We start from the raw sequence: 15670 nt of genomic DNA, 5'->3' as shown, positions 1-15670 counted from the left end.
CTACCATCACATAAAGATACTGTGGCACTCCAGGAGGTTCCTCTACTTTCAGATTGGGGCCAGTCATTACTCATTTCAGGTTCTGCCCTTTGGTCTCTCCACAACTCCTAGGTTGTTCACCAAAATCATGGCAGTAGTGGCATCATGGCTTAGGCTACAGGGACTCCAGTTCTTCCCTTACCTGGATGATTAGCTGCTCATCCCATCCATGAGGACATCCTTAATCAAAGCCCAAAATTCCATATTGTGTCTGGCGTTGGGCTTAACAGTGAATTACAAAAAGTCCAACCTGGGATCAGTACAGTTGCTAGAATTCATCGTTGCCATTTGAATATGGTCACTTAGCTACCATTGTCAAGACTGAACTCTCTTTATCTGCAGACTTCTCGCATGTTACGGGTTCAGAAACCCTCTGCAGCTTTAGTGCTTCTTCTCCTTGGGCATACGGCTGCTTCTATTTGTCTTGTTCCTTTGATGAGGTTTCACAAGAGAGTTTTACAATGAACTCCTGCAGTTCAGAAGTCCTATCTGATGCATCCTGTGGACTTTCCAGTAACACCAACAAACATTAAGTCTCCATTGGTCACTGCAAGGCAAACTTTTGTTCTTCCCCATCCATAAGCCATGGATACTATAGCTGCTTCTCTTCTAAGTTGGGTGGAGGGCTGTCCAAGGTCTCCTGTCAAGGTACAAGGCCAATCTTCACACCAGTGTCTTTGAGACGAGGATGGTCCTCCTAGCATTGCAGGCATACTTGGTCTAATACTCATACCTCTGTGTCCCATTACAAGACTGGGTGTTCAGTCTAAGTTTAGGGCTTCGTTTGGTTCCACCATTTTACGTAATGTTCTCTCTCTCTCTCTCTCTCTCCTAGTGTCTCCCTGGGGTTTTTACTGGTTGAGTACTATGTCCTACAGGTTCAAACTGGACAGAAAAGACAACATGGGATACGAAAGTTATGTATTTACCATGGTTTACCTTTATATCGTCGATCACACTTTGTCGACTGTCCACTTAATCGACGCAGTTTACGCAAACCAAAACCGCGGAAAAATTTTAAATATCGAAAAACATTCGACATTTCCGGCAGTGCCACACCTACACACCATTGCTACCATGGGTCCAAAAGGGGTGGGGTTTTGTCATTCGCTTATTCGGAATTCGATGTTGGAGACGTTCGCATTTTGGCATTCGCGGAAGTCATTTTGCTCATATTGGGATCAGTGATATAAAGGTAAACCATTTACCATAACGATAAATCCATGTTGTCATCTTCTGTCCATCTCAGTCATTCCTCTGTCCATGCCTCCTACAAATTGTTGCTGTTTAGTTGGTGCTACTGATCGGTCTGGTGGTCTGGCCTTGAAGCCTGCTTCAGAGAGTCCATTCCTGTTACCATCTCTTCCTTACCTACATTTCATCATCTTGTTTATATTTTGTCATATTCCAGGGGTTGTCATGGGGCAAACTCAGTCTGAGGAGAAACTGTCAAAGCAGGGTATTATGGGTAGAGGATGGACTTAAGATTCTGAGAAAGCTGGCATTGGATCACAAGTTGAGATGGATGGAAGAAGGCAACATAGATCTATCATTATGGTAAGTACTTTCATTCCCCCCTAATGAAGCTTCGGATAAGAGAGCGCCATGGCTGTTAGATCCCAAGAAGGATCTTCTCTCTCTTTGAATTGCTTCATCCAGACCTACACACCTTGAAGTCAGCTACATGGTTTCTCCAATTCCAATAGTGACCATATACCCTTCATTGTTTAGAGAAGTTGTCTGAATGAAAAGTTGTCCTTATGATTTCTGTATGTCAGGTGGAGTCTGTGGAAAAATCAAACAAAAAAATTACCTCAGTAAATGGAAACCTTTCTTCATTTGAGCAACCTCTCGGTGAACTGGCCGTCCTAATGCCTCTGTTCCTGGCATACTATCATTCCGTGCTTGCATGTATACAGACTACTATTTCTTTATTGACAAAGTTCATTTAGCTGCCATATAAAATTTTCTCAGTGGTGTAGGTTTCCAGCTCCTTGGCATCTTATCTAAAGCCTTTCTGAAAGGAAAATTTCTCCGTCCTCTAGTAAGAAAGCATGTTCCTCCTTAGTACCTTAATTTTGTTCTGGAAGCACTAACTGAGGCTACTTTTCAGCCAACTTCTGCTGCCTTGCTAAAATTTATTTTTTGGAAGACTGTTTTTCTTGTTGTGATTATTTCAGCTCATGAGCTACAGGCTTTAGTGTCTACTCCATCATATTTGTTTTTTCACAAGGATATGGTATCACTGTACACAAATCCATTCTTTGTTCCCAGGTTGCTATCTTACTCAAACTTAAACCAACATATCAATTTACCGGTATTTTTCTGAACCATTCCACAATGTGGAATTTATCCTTCATACTCTAGATGTTTACAGACAATTAAGATTTTATCTTCAAAGATCTAAATCATTCAGAAAGAATTCTCATCTTTGCCTTTCCTTTACCACAAGCAACCTGGGGGCAAAAGTTTCAAAAGTATCTCTTTCCATTTGGCTTTCTGGTTGTATTTCCTTTGGGTATTCTGTGCACAATTGGCCATTGCCATTCAGATTAAAAGCTCATTCTACTAGGTTATTGCCACTTCTAAAGCCTTCTTTAGAAACTCATCAGCTGATGAAATCTTTGCTGTAATCTTTGCCACAGCATCTTGGTCTACACTGCATACCTTTGCTAGATATTACAAAAAGGATATGATTTTGAGGGCTAGGGCTTTGTTTGTTGCCACTGCCCTCAAGGGTCTCCTGTTATGATTCCACCCAAGTTTCATAGTAGCTTGGGATTTTGACCCATCAGGTGGATTGGTCAGGCAGGATGAGAACCTTATTTAGCTACTCATTTGCCACTCAGCATATTTTTAGGAGGCTGTTTCACCTTATTCCACTAAAAGGTAGTTCTTTCATGAAATTTAAACTTTTGAGATTAGAGAAAATGAGCAAGCTACCATCTGAGACATTGTTGATTTTAGCATTTGTTTTAGCCTGAAGAGTATTTTGAATTACAGGCTCATTTGTTTTTGAAGCCTTATACATTTTTTTCATAAAGACAAAGTAGACTTTTCTTCTAACTCACCATTCACTAAATCCAAAAATATAGCTTTTTTTCCTATTATTCTCTTGTACAGAATGATAGTGAATACATCTTGCACCTAATGAGGCCAGAAAAAATGTATATAGGCACCAACACTCTGTCACAGAAGACAGCTAAGGAAGCAGCAAACTGAGCAGGGAGACATGAAAAAGAGATGCAAGGAGAGGGGGTGTGATGGTGCTGGTATCATTATATGGCTCATTACCTATATCAGCAGCTAGCACACTGGCAAAAAAAAAAGGATTAGGGAATATAATTATTGGCTGCAGTAGCACGTAAGGGAGAAGGGTTTCAAACTGTTAGGAGACCTGGCATAGAAACCAGCTGTATTTAAAAGGAAGATTGACTCTTAGCCCAGAAGAAGCAGTGGTACTTAATGATGGGTTGGAAAAGTACATCTCAGCTTCACATTTTTAAACTAAGAGGGAAGAGAGAGAGAGAAACAGAAACAGAAGAGGTGGGCTATTGTTTAGGGAGTAGATAAGGTGTATAATGAGATTAATAATGTAACAGATTAATGAACAAGAGCGAATTGGAAAATAGCTAGGCTGTCCTACTTTCCAGTCTAAACAGTCTGAGTAGGAATATCATGGAGTTTCAAGCAGTAGTAAATATAGGAAAAGACATAGGGTATTGCTGGTATCACAGAAGCATGTTCCAGTAATAATCGTGGACATTGCTAATACAGAAATGTGAACCAGTGACAATACAATGTGGGACATGGAGATGCCTAGATATGACAAAGAAGGGGGAGATGGTGGGTTAGTAGCACTTTAAAATAAGGCATTAGATGTTAGTTCAGAGAGGAAGAACACCACCAAGGAATGGAGCAAAGGAGTGGCCAAGGACAAAAGTTAGAGAACTAGAGTTGGGAGATGAGTAGTTGGTGGAAAGATACAGTGTGTCATTCCCCAGTATATATCAAGAAAGGAGAATAAGAGAATTGAGAATGGACTAAAGGAATGGTTCAGAAGCAGATGGTAACATTCTCAGAAGATCTGAATCTGCCATAAGTAAATTGAAAGATTCTCAGCTTCATGCTAGAGGGGGGCTGGAGTTGAGTGTAGTCTTGGACCATTAGGCGTTTGGCCAACTGCTGCAGAACTGTAGAACAATGCTAGAATACTGAATGTGGTCCTAACCAATGCAGAAGGTGTCGTTGATGTGCAGATTACATTAACCAACAGTGGTCATGCCACGGTGTGTTTTAAACCAGGACAAAAGGTAAAAATGCAAAGACAATGAAGATGTGTGATTTTTTAAGAGTGGTTTATGCTATGTAGTGGAAGATGGTTGGGGATGAACTAGGACACTGACAGTAATATTGGTGAGAAAGCAGGTTATGGGAATACCCAGGGCTGTGGACAAGGGTTTGAGGAAGCACCAAAAGGCCAAAAAATTAAGACCAATGTGGCTATATAAGAATGAGAGGAGACTAGGGCAACAATAGGACCTACAAGAAGTGGAACAGAAGGGGTGGGTAGGTGGAGGAGGCACAACACGATGAAGCTAGCAAATGAGGGAAACAAAGATGGTAAAGACAGCAAAGTCAAAAGGGAGTTAGTAAATGGGATGAGAAAGGGAACAAGGGCTTATGTATACAGTACAAGGAAAGGCAAGAGAAAACTGGTGAAGCTGAGCAAAAATGAAAATGAAACTGAGATGATTGGAAATAATAGCTGCACTTAATGAAAAGCTTAATTCTTCACAAAGAAAAGGAATGAGCGAGTGCCATGTTGGGGGGGGGTGCAAGCTAGGTATAGGAGAACAGTGGGTAGGCACTTGAGAGATATGAAAGATAACATTCTACCCTTAGGGAGGATAAAGCACAAATGCCAGATGGGTCTACCTCCAAGATTCAAAGAAATTACAGACTAGTACTGAAGTGCCAGAGGATTTGGCAGAGAGCAAATGTGGTACCCATGTACAAATGGAACTGAAGGAATTCATGGAATTACAGACCTTTTACCATAGCAACAGCAGGGACTGTCAGAAAGACAATCCTGAGGAGAAGGCTGGTGGCATTTCTGTAGAACAGCAGTCTCCAGACAGCTACTGGTATGGGCTCATGGCCAGAAGGAGGTATTAGTCAAACCTGATTTAGTTTTATTTCTAGAGTACTGATGAACTTGATAGGTACGTATTAGTAGAAATGGTCTACCTCAGTTTTGGCAAGTCCTTTGACCCAGTCCCATACAGGAGGCAGATAGGATTAGGGCCATGACTGAGGAAGTGGATAACAGCAGTACTGAATGGTATGAGACAGAGGGTTATGGTTTGAGTGATGATGTCAGGAAGTTGAAAAGGGACTAGTGGAGCTCTGCGGAGGTCTGTCTTGGATCCAGTATTCTTCAGGTGTCTGCGTCTGATAAATCTGAGGGAATAAAGAACAGGATCAGCCTCTTTGCTGACAACACAAAGTTAGATACAGCAATGATGGATGGATGGAGGAGACTCTATGTAAACATTTGGAAATGCTAAACAAGTGGGCAGAAAGTTGTCAGTTGAAGTTCAGGGGAAACAAATGCAGTTAGGTTATAGTAACCTTGATGTGAAATATCTGCTTGAGGTGAGTGCAAATGATAGCAACAAGAAAAGAAAAGGATTTGGAAGTGCTGATCACACCTGGGGTAGACCACCAGGAGCAGACATAGAGGGCAAAGGCATCAGCAAACAGAATGTTGAGGTATATTGTCAGAAGAATGGATTCCAAAAGCATAGGTAATGTTTCCACTCTCCAGGGTCCTACTTGGACTACATCTTGACTAATTTGCAGTTCTTTAGACCATATAAGAAAGTGAATATCAAGCTGCAGGAAGAAAGTCATCAGAAACATCTTTCAGATGGAGGATAAGAGATAACACCAGAGACTACCTGAGCTATAGAATTCTTATGACTTGAGAACAGAAGAGACTTGGGGGGGGGTGAATTACTAGTGCAGAAGAGATGTGAATGGATTATTCTGAGCTGGAAGGAAAGCAGGGAGCAGGGGTCATAGGCAGCAAACTGTAGGACTAAGTCCTCCATGTATCTCCAGAACACTTTTTCACAATGAAATTTGCAGATCCATGGGATGGTCTGCTCAGAATTAATGATGGAGAGGGTATTCCAGTGAAGAACAGGCGTAAAAAGGGTAAGGAGGAGGATAGCTTGGAGAGAAGGTATAATGTTAAATATACTTAAAAAGGAAGACTGGATAGTCTTTTGTCTGTCACTAGAAAGCGAATGTAGTGTAATTTTAGTGGATTCCTGCATCCATTGTTATGGGTGGGTACTTCGTAGTATACTTTAATATTTTAACTGTCTCTGAAAAAGAGATTGTTTGGCTGTTAGCTTTCAGATGGACGAATTGAAAGTAGAAGGCACACAACTATTGTGAGCGTCCAGTCATATGACTATTAAAAAAACTATGGCTACGTCTTGATGTAGAAGTAGCCTGCACCGTAGGGAACATTCTGCAAAAGTCTGTGTCACAAATTCACTTTTGATGGTGAGTACCTGTCTTAAGTACACATGCTTCTTATTCATCTTAGATTTCATGGCAGTAATGGGAGGATTTAGTTCACTGCAGAAAGCATTTTCAGAGATGGTTTCACAGATGCCAGTAAAAGAGTTTATTTTGTATTTTAGTTTGCATTTCTTGTAGAAATATTTACAGATGCTTGCTTGGTTTGTATTTTGAGAAGGGAACAACATACACCATTTTCCATAACATAAAAGTTGCACATTTACAATAAACAGAAATGAAAAAAAAATGCAAATGACCACTGGGACACTGGAGAGGAGCAAACTTAGTTTTTAGGGTTTGAAACAGTAGCATTCATAGCAACCATAAATTAATAACCCTATTAATGATGGAGCACTCTTGATAAACTCTATTTTGTTAATTAATTTGCTGAGCAGGCGTAGGGCTGTTAAATGTTAGCATGCTTTTTCATTGCAGGTGTGGGTATAAATGGTATTTATGCAAGTGCGTGTGTTTTTTTTTTTTTTCTCAACAGGTATGGCGGCAAATGATCTGTATACGTTTGTTAGATTTGAATTCCATTATCCAAGTTCGGTAAGTAACACTAATGTTTAATGAAAACAGAAGTTTAAAAGTGAAATACTTTCTCACTCCTGTGGCTGGAGTAAAATCTTTCTTTTGGTCACCATCACCACTTTTATTGTTTTGGGGATCTGACATATATCTGTAGGTAAGCAAGATGCTCCAGTCATTATTTTCAAAAGGATTACTTTAGAATCACTACTTTTTACAAGATCAGAATGAGAATTTAAAGAACAGTAAGTTTCAAGTCCTCCTTCCCTTCCACTAAATGTACCAAATCTCATCTAATCTAAATTAAGTGGTACCTTTTGCAGTGATACTTATTTTTTCAGGAGGTGAGAGGTTGGTGTAAGGGTCGAAGTGTTTATGTTACAAACACAAAGCACAGGGTTTAATGCTCACAAAAGGGATTGGCTAAGCTTAAAATAGCCCACAAGGGCAGCTAATTTAGTACTTACCTATGAAACTGTGAATCTTTGAAAAGTAAGGTAGGTATTGCTTGAAACTAGGAATATGTCAATCATTATGCTGTTACTGTTTTTGGCTGCAGTTATTTTCCTTAATGGCAAAATTCTTGAACTGCGTATATGCAGTACAGGAGTGTATTTCATATACTTCAAAAGGATTAGTCTCAGTTAATTAAGAGTCCAGCTAGATGTAATAAAATCAATACCCAGCAATCCACACTAGACTAGATTTTAGTGTCTCATCCTACCAACTTACCCCGTCAGGTACTCTTCCTGACTCCTTAAGCGATCGTCTACCTGCTTATACCCATAGGAGCATCACCCAGTTCATAAAGCAACACAAGTTCAAAACCATATGCAACCTACAAAAACTTAACCAAGACGTATTCATTGACTCTCTGAAGGTAAGTGAATGGAATATCCTAAAAAGACCACCTGTTAATGATGTAGCTGAGCATTAATAAGACCTTCGTAAGTATTCTTAATGCACCAGCCCCACACTGAACCAAAAGAATAAAGCATAACCGTACTCCTTGGCTAACCAAATCATGCAAAAGCCTAATGAATGATGGAGACAAAGCATAGACAACTTGGCTAAAGAACAACAGTGAAACTAATCTACAAATATTCAGACAACTCTGGAATCAGACAAAATGATAAATATCGAAATCACACAAAAGAACACAAATATAATAAAAACGACAGCCAGTGACCACAAAAAAAAAATCAGACTTAATAGTTCTCTAGCACTTCGGCAAAGCCTTCAAGGAGTACATAAAACACAAAAGCAGCTGCCTTACTTAAATGCCCATTAATATAACTCAATTAACCAATTAGAACAATTAAATCAAATCAGTTGCAATCTTAGTTAAGTCCCAAAGGAGACATAGTCTTAAATCTTAAAATAAAAACACTCTCCTTGTACAACGGACTTGTCTTTATGTCTGCTACTGCACTGAAACTGAAAGATAACATTTTTTGTTTATAGCTCAGCCATAAAGTAACTCAACATCAACCATTCTTCTGAAGTTTGTCTCCCTTGTTAAAATACATACATCTAAACAGTTACAGTAGTGTATAGAAATATCTCTTCAGCACAAATGTCTATACAGTATGACATACAGTTCTAATACATTTATAACACAGGCATATGAATCATGTTAATTTTCACAAATGACACATAACCATTTACAAAATTCCAGACAGCTGTGCTAGCAGTATCTGCCTTTTGTTACACTTCTATATAAATCATGTTAATATTCACAAATGACATATAATTATTTAGAAAATTCCAGGTAGCTGGGCTGGCAGTATCTCCTTTTGTTACATACCCCCCCCCCCCAAGACTCAAGCTAGTTTTTCAAGTGACCGTTGAGAAATGTTGCTTCAGTGGGTTGAGCCTATCTGGGAATACACTACCCCATTTCCTTTACTATCCCATTCCCTGTCTTGAGATTCCAGCTGCCTTGACATTGGTGACCCCAATACAGTGCTGCACTGTCATATCGTGTACCTGCAACAGTTTACCATGAAAATGCCGAACCAGACCCCATCAAATGATGGAATCACTGACCCACTTCCGCTAAAACTACACTGTCGAATTCCTTCATTTTCTAAATACGACTCGCTGTAAATCTCAAAACAGGCTTTAACATGGGTCGAGATGGGGGGGGGGATTCATACTTTGACAATGCGGGTTTGACATTGTTGCCATTTATCCTCTGGACTTCGACTGAAGCAGGTTCGACCGAAACAACTTCAAACTTTTACCCACTAATATAAAAAACAGTTTCTCACAGGATTTCAGGTCCCAAAAGGCCATACTATCACCCCAGCTGTAATCCTTCCACCTTCAACCATACTTACAGTACCAGATCCTATCCAACAGCTTGTTCAGTCTATCAACATCTCAACCCCAGGCACATTAGCTCTAGATCCAAACACTACCACAAACTAATAAACAAATTCCTGAAGTTCATCACCAAGTATAGACTCAACCTAATACTTGGTGGTGATATTCACCCCAACCCTGGCCCACTCACTTCAGATAGACATACCCCCTCTACTTGCAATCTAAGCTACAAACTTACAGTTAATAGGCCAACTAACTATCTCCTAGCCTGTCATCTCAGTATTAAAAGCATTAATAACAAGGTACATGAATCGCATGCACTTCTGGATGTCCACTCCCCTGAGATTCTCTGTTTATCTGAAACCTGGTTAAAACCTAACACTAAAGACAATGAAGTGTTACCACCTGGGTACAACATACACAGGCTGGATCATGCTTCGAGGAAGGGGGGTGGGGTAGCTGTACTCTGTATCTGAGTTGAATGTTACCATAGATGTAATACAACCACCTCAGATTAATAATCAGAGATTCTTGCCACCAGATTGCAACTTAATAAAAATAAATGCATTAATATCATCTGTATGTACATTCCCCCGGGTAACAATATATTTACATTTGAAGATATCCTGCACTGGCCGTCATGTCACTACCCCCAAGAAACCCTACTACTTGGAAACTTTAACATAGACTGGGGCACCTGTTCCTCAGAATCCCTAACCACCCATATTAACCTGCATGCATTTACACAAATTATATCCACCCCTACCAGGATAGGTAAACCCAACCAAAAAGAAAGTATACTTGACTGGGTACTCATAAATAGTTACCCCCAACTGTACACCTCTGGTACCCTCCTTGATGGCCTAAGCGATCACCTTCTCACATATGTAATTAAGCACAAAACCATTAATTCCCAACAACCCTTACTCAGAAAGGTTAGAAACAATAAAAACTTTGACCCTGCCAAATTCCAACAAGAACTAAACTCATGTAATTGGTCTATTCTAAAACACGTCCCCTTAGAGGAAGCAGTAGCATACTTTAACAACACATTCCTTGAGATCCTTGATTTGCATGCACCTGTTCGTTCAAAGAGAACCAAGGCAAAAACCATGCCATGGCTTTCTAAAGAGTCTAAACTCAAAATTACCCTTAGAAACAAAGCATGAGCTTTATGGCATTCTTCTAAAGACCCTCAAGATCACATTAAATACAGGCAATCCAGGAACAAAACCAAAAAATCAATTTTACAAGACAAAAAACAATACTACTGTAATTTACAGACAATAAATCAAAATAACCCTCAGAAGTTTTGGGCAGGTTTAAATAATCTACTACATCCTGGACAAACTTCAACTCCAATCTCTGCTGCTACTATTGATAAAACCCCTGAAGATGTTTCTGACAGTTTTAACCGATTCATTACTGAGACAATTCAAGCCCTAGCTAGCCAACTACCTCCTAGCTCCCCTGCTCCTGAAAGTAGCACCCCTAGAAACCTACTCGCGTTCAGCTTCCAACCAGTCGCCACTTCACTTATCCGTACCTTGATCAAAAAATTTAAACCCACTACACTTTCTGCTGATCAGCTCCTTTCCGAGTACCTACAAAAATCAGCTGATGCTATTGCTTATCCCGTCTCAATACTAATCAATCGAACCATAGTAGAAGCTAAAATTCCCACCATCTGGAAAATATCCTATGTAATCCCACTTCACAAAGGAGGCAGCTCTACTGAATTTTCCAATTATAGGACAATAGCTATACTCTCTCCACTTGCAAAGATTATGGAAAAATGTATTCATAGACAACTCATGCACCACCTAATCCAGAATCACCTTATGGCAGACACTCAGCATGGCTTCTGTCCTCATCACAGCACTACTTCAGCCCTCCTAGCCTTTACCAACACCATAAACCATAATCGCAACAATAATTATATATCCTCAGCCCTCTTCTTGGATCTTTCCAAGGCATTCGATATGGTTGATCACCAACTTTTAATCCACACCCTGCAAACATTCTGTCTAGATACTAGAGCCCTTCAATGGTTTCAGTCCTACCTGAATGGTCGACAGCAGGCTGTCCTCTGGCAGAACAAACTCTTTAACCTTCTACCTAACACCCTTGGAGTACCACAAGGCTCTATACTAGGGCCCTTGCTGTTCTCCATCTTCATTAACAACGTTTATACTGTCATCCCAAATGTCAGCTATATCCAATATGCTGATGACTCTTCTCTGATTTGCTCAGCCACATCTCCAGTAGAGTTATGGTCAGCTACCCAGACCACCTTTAATACGATAGAAAACTGGCTTTCTGAACATCGTCTGATCCTAAATCCCCAAAAAACTAAAATGCTGTTAGTTTCACCAACATGTAGGTCTACCGCTTTCACCTTTACCATAAAATCAAATGATGGCACAATAATCTCCCCTGACCCCTCTACAAACCTATTAGGAGTCATCATAGACAATAATCTAAAATTTGACCTACATGTTAACTAAACTATCAAAACCATCAATAAAAAACTAGGATCACTTTACAGAATAAACGCTTTCCTAACCCCTCCAGCTAAAATTGCCATAGCTCGCTCTCACCTTCTTTCAACCCTTCTGTATGCATCCCCTCTACTCTCGAATTTAAACAAGACTGTCCTTAACAAACTCTCAATTTGCTACAACCACATTGCCAGGTTTGCCACTAGGCTGTCTTTTAGGACACATCATTGCATCAATCTAAATCAGCTTGGGTGGCTTGAACTACCCAGCCTAATCCAGTATAACCGACTGATTATGGCCTATAAAATCCTCTATAATCCGGACAATACTCCTGCACTTAATATTATCACCCCCTATAACAATCCTAGACCGCTTCGATCCTCTAACAAACTACTAATTCATACTAGCAAAATTAATAACACAGCCGGTGATTCTCTCTTTGCAAACTCTGTAAGCAGATCCTGGAACTCTCTTCCAGCTGATATTACCTTACTTTCCACCTTAGGTCAATTTAAAACTAGACTCAAACAACATTTGTCACTTAACTGGCTATGTCAATGTATCAAGTCTGGCTAACTCTCTCTAGAATGTGTAAAAATCTGCTAACCAGTTTACTGTGTAATTTAATTTAATCCTGACTTGCGCTCAGGATTAACTGTAACCTGTGGAACTTGTTTAGCTTGCTTACTTATGTAATCTCTGTAAATAGGAGCTTTTCTCCCCGGGCCTCTGCTGAAAATGGACATGCATCCAGTCGGACTATCCCGGTCAACAAATGTAAAATAAATAAAAATTAAATAAACTTCTCATGTCAAACCACCTGCAACCCTAGGTTCCAACATAGTGATTTGGGATTTGGCTGGCTGGCTCCATGTAGCCATAGATCCCCCTCAGACTCCTCCTACCTTGTACTGCATACACTTAGCACCAGGGCCTCCTTATGGTAAGGTTTCATCATGTTAACATTGTAGAATTTGGGCCCCTGCCTAGCAGTTCTTCCATGTAGTTAAAATCATTGACCTTCCTTACACTTTGAAGAGTCCCTCCCAAGCTGCCAGCAGCTTGTTGTGTCTGAGAGGAATGAGAACCATTACCTGTTGCCCTACAGAATACTCTCTAGCTCGAAGATTTCCTGTCATACCAGACCTTTTTTTGCTGTTGGGTTTCTGCTAGTTTCTCCTGACCCAAGCCCATGAGTTCCCTGAGCCTTGTCCTGCGGTTTAGGACATATGCCACAATAGACTCCATGTGGGAATTCATACTCACCCTCTCACTCATCTCAAATCATATCTAGAGGTCTCCTCACCCTATGTCCATACAGTAACTCAAAGGGTGAAAAACCTGTGGATTCCTGGGGCACCTCTCTGTAAGCAAACAACAGATGGGGCAAGTATTTGTCCCACTCCCTCTTGAACTGGTCTGCAAATGCCTGTAGCATGGTCTTTAGTGTAGAATTTAACTTCTCCACCAGACCATGAATTTGGGGATGGTAGGGAGTGGTCTTTAGGTGCCTCACCCACAGTGCTTCCACAGACAAGCCAGCAGGTCTGACATGAAGTTGGCATGTCTGTCAGTCCATATTTCTTTTGAGAAACCTACCCTTCTGAAAATCTGTAACAAAGCATTTGTCGCCTTTTCTGCCTCACTGGAGGACAGAGCCACTGCCTCAGGGTATCTGGTAGCATAATCTACTACCACTAGGATATACTTTTTCCATGTGGAACTTGGGGTATTCAGAGGCCCCACAATATCCATAGCTACCCCCTGAAATGGCTCCTCAGTCACAGCCAAAGGCATCAAAGGAGCTTTGACCTTGTCCCCTGCCTTGCCTACTTTTTGGCACTGCTCACAGGTTCTGCAGTAGCCTGTTACATCTCTGGAAATCCCAGTCCAATAAATGTTCTACATAATGCATCTCTTGGTACCCTTTATGGCCATATGACCTGCGAAGAGAAATGTCATGGGCTATGGCTAGAAGTGCCAGACGGTAGGCTCTGGGCACTACCAATTGCTGTATTCTCTCACACTCTAGCCCTCCCACTGTCAATACAGTAACCCTTTGTCCCAGTATACAGATTCCCCTTTTCCTTGACAGTCAAGTACCTCACTGGCTACCACCCTCAGGCCTTGTAACGTAGGGACTGAGAGCTGAGCCTGCATCAACTCTCTCTTGGTAACCCTTCCCAGCTCCCCTTCCGCAGGAACCCTGGTGTCCTCTGACAGTGGTGCCTTACTGTCAACCTGGGTACATCTACTCACCTCTGCCCATGCAGTCACTCTGTCCAATGGAACATCAGTACCCACAAGCAGCTGTGACTCACCTTCAGTCTCACTGCTACAGGGTAGCTTCCTCCCTGAAGTAACCACCACACCAGTCCTGGCTTCAAGTCTGAGGTCTGTCTGGATCCCCCCCATTTTACCAGACCCACACGCTTGTCTCCAAACCTGACTGCGTGTCACTGCATGCACATAAGATACTACATTATCAGAATCATTCCCTATCAGTACATCTGTAGGGATATCCTCAAACACCTACTTTCTGGCTTCCTTTTCCACCCTCCCAGTCAAGGTGAACCCTAGCTAAAGGTATTTGGAATGAGGTTCCTCCTAAAGCTCTGACTGGAGTAGACTGTCCAAGCAAGTAATGCTTCTCTTTAACCATTGCAGATTTCACAATGGTTAGGTCAGAGGCTGTGTCCCTCTTAGCAGTGGCCTGTTTCCCATTTACTAAGATAAGATATGATCTCTTGTGGTAGGTTGGTACCCTTGTTTTCTCCAGACAACTTACTGCTGGCATTCTGTCATTCCCACTTACTGTCTCTCCCACCTTTTGTTCCCCACCTTGCCTCCATGGACATCTGTATGCTACATGGCCCCACTGGTTGCATTTAAAGCATTTAACCCTAAGTCCTGGACGTGTACCTGGACTAGTGGCTTCCCCTGCTACAGGCGGACTCTGTTGGGGTGGTCTAGGCTGCCCACCCTGGGTTCCCTTAGACCCATGAGCAGCACTGGATATCCTTTTCTTGTGCAGTGATGCCCGGCTTGCTAGGTATAGGTCTCCCTTCTTCCCCAACTCATCTGCAGTATTGCATTGCCTATTTGCTAACCAGATTCTAATGTCCTCAGGGAAAGTGTTAAGGGCTCTTTCCCTCACCAAAAGATCTGCCAGCCCTTCAGAAGTGGTGACCTGACACCCACACTCCCACCTATGAAAATAAGTGCTTAGTTCACCAATATATTCACACACACTTTCATCTGCCTTGCGTCTATGCTCACAAAACATTTTTCTGTAAGCTTCAGGTGTTAACTTAAAACACTCTAACAAACAATTTTTAACAGTATTATAATTTAAGAAATCAGTATCAGACACTTTAGAAATAGCCGTTACATCTTTGCCATGGAGTAAGGGGGTTACGAATGTACCCAGAGCCCTTGGTTGACATTATACTGATTAGATACCCTTTCAAACATAAGAATAAAACTATCAGAATTGTCACCCTCTGTAAATTGTGGAAGAAATTTACTGACCTTTGTTGCTTCTGGGGTTCGGTTACTCCCTTCCTCATCACCTCAGTGACCCTGGCGAAGAGTCAGCATCTCCTTCTCATATTGCCTCTGCCTCTCATTCTCCTCAGCTTCCAAACATCTCAGCTTCTCATTTTCCTCAGCCT

The 15670-nt window shown here is 41.2% G+C and overlaps 1 protein-coding gene across 1 annotated transcript in view; it reads left to right on the top strand.

Moving 5' to 3' along the window:
* Positions 1-15670, top strand: part of CC2D1B (coiled-coil and C2 domain containing 1B) — a 2494855-nt gene that overhangs the window by 2136080 nt on the left and 343105 nt on the right. Inside the window, exon 19 of the mRNA XM_044085963.1 lies at positions 7130-7188. Coding sequence (XP_043941898.1) covers positions 7130-7188 — 59 coding nt within the window. The remainder of the gene's footprint in view (positions 1-7129; positions 7189-15670) is intronic.

This window comes from Protopterus annectens, chromosome 10.part0 (assembly GCF_019279795.1).
Source record: "Protopterus annectens isolate FY-2018-M chromosome 10.part0, PAN1.0, whole genome shotgun sequence".
Classification (NCBI taxonomy): domain Eukaryota; kingdom Metazoa; phylum Chordata; order Ceratodontiformes; family Protopteridae; genus Protopterus; species Protopterus annectens.
The sequence above is the reverse complement of the archived record's forward strand: the minus strand, read 5'-3'. Positions and strand labels throughout refer to the sequence as shown.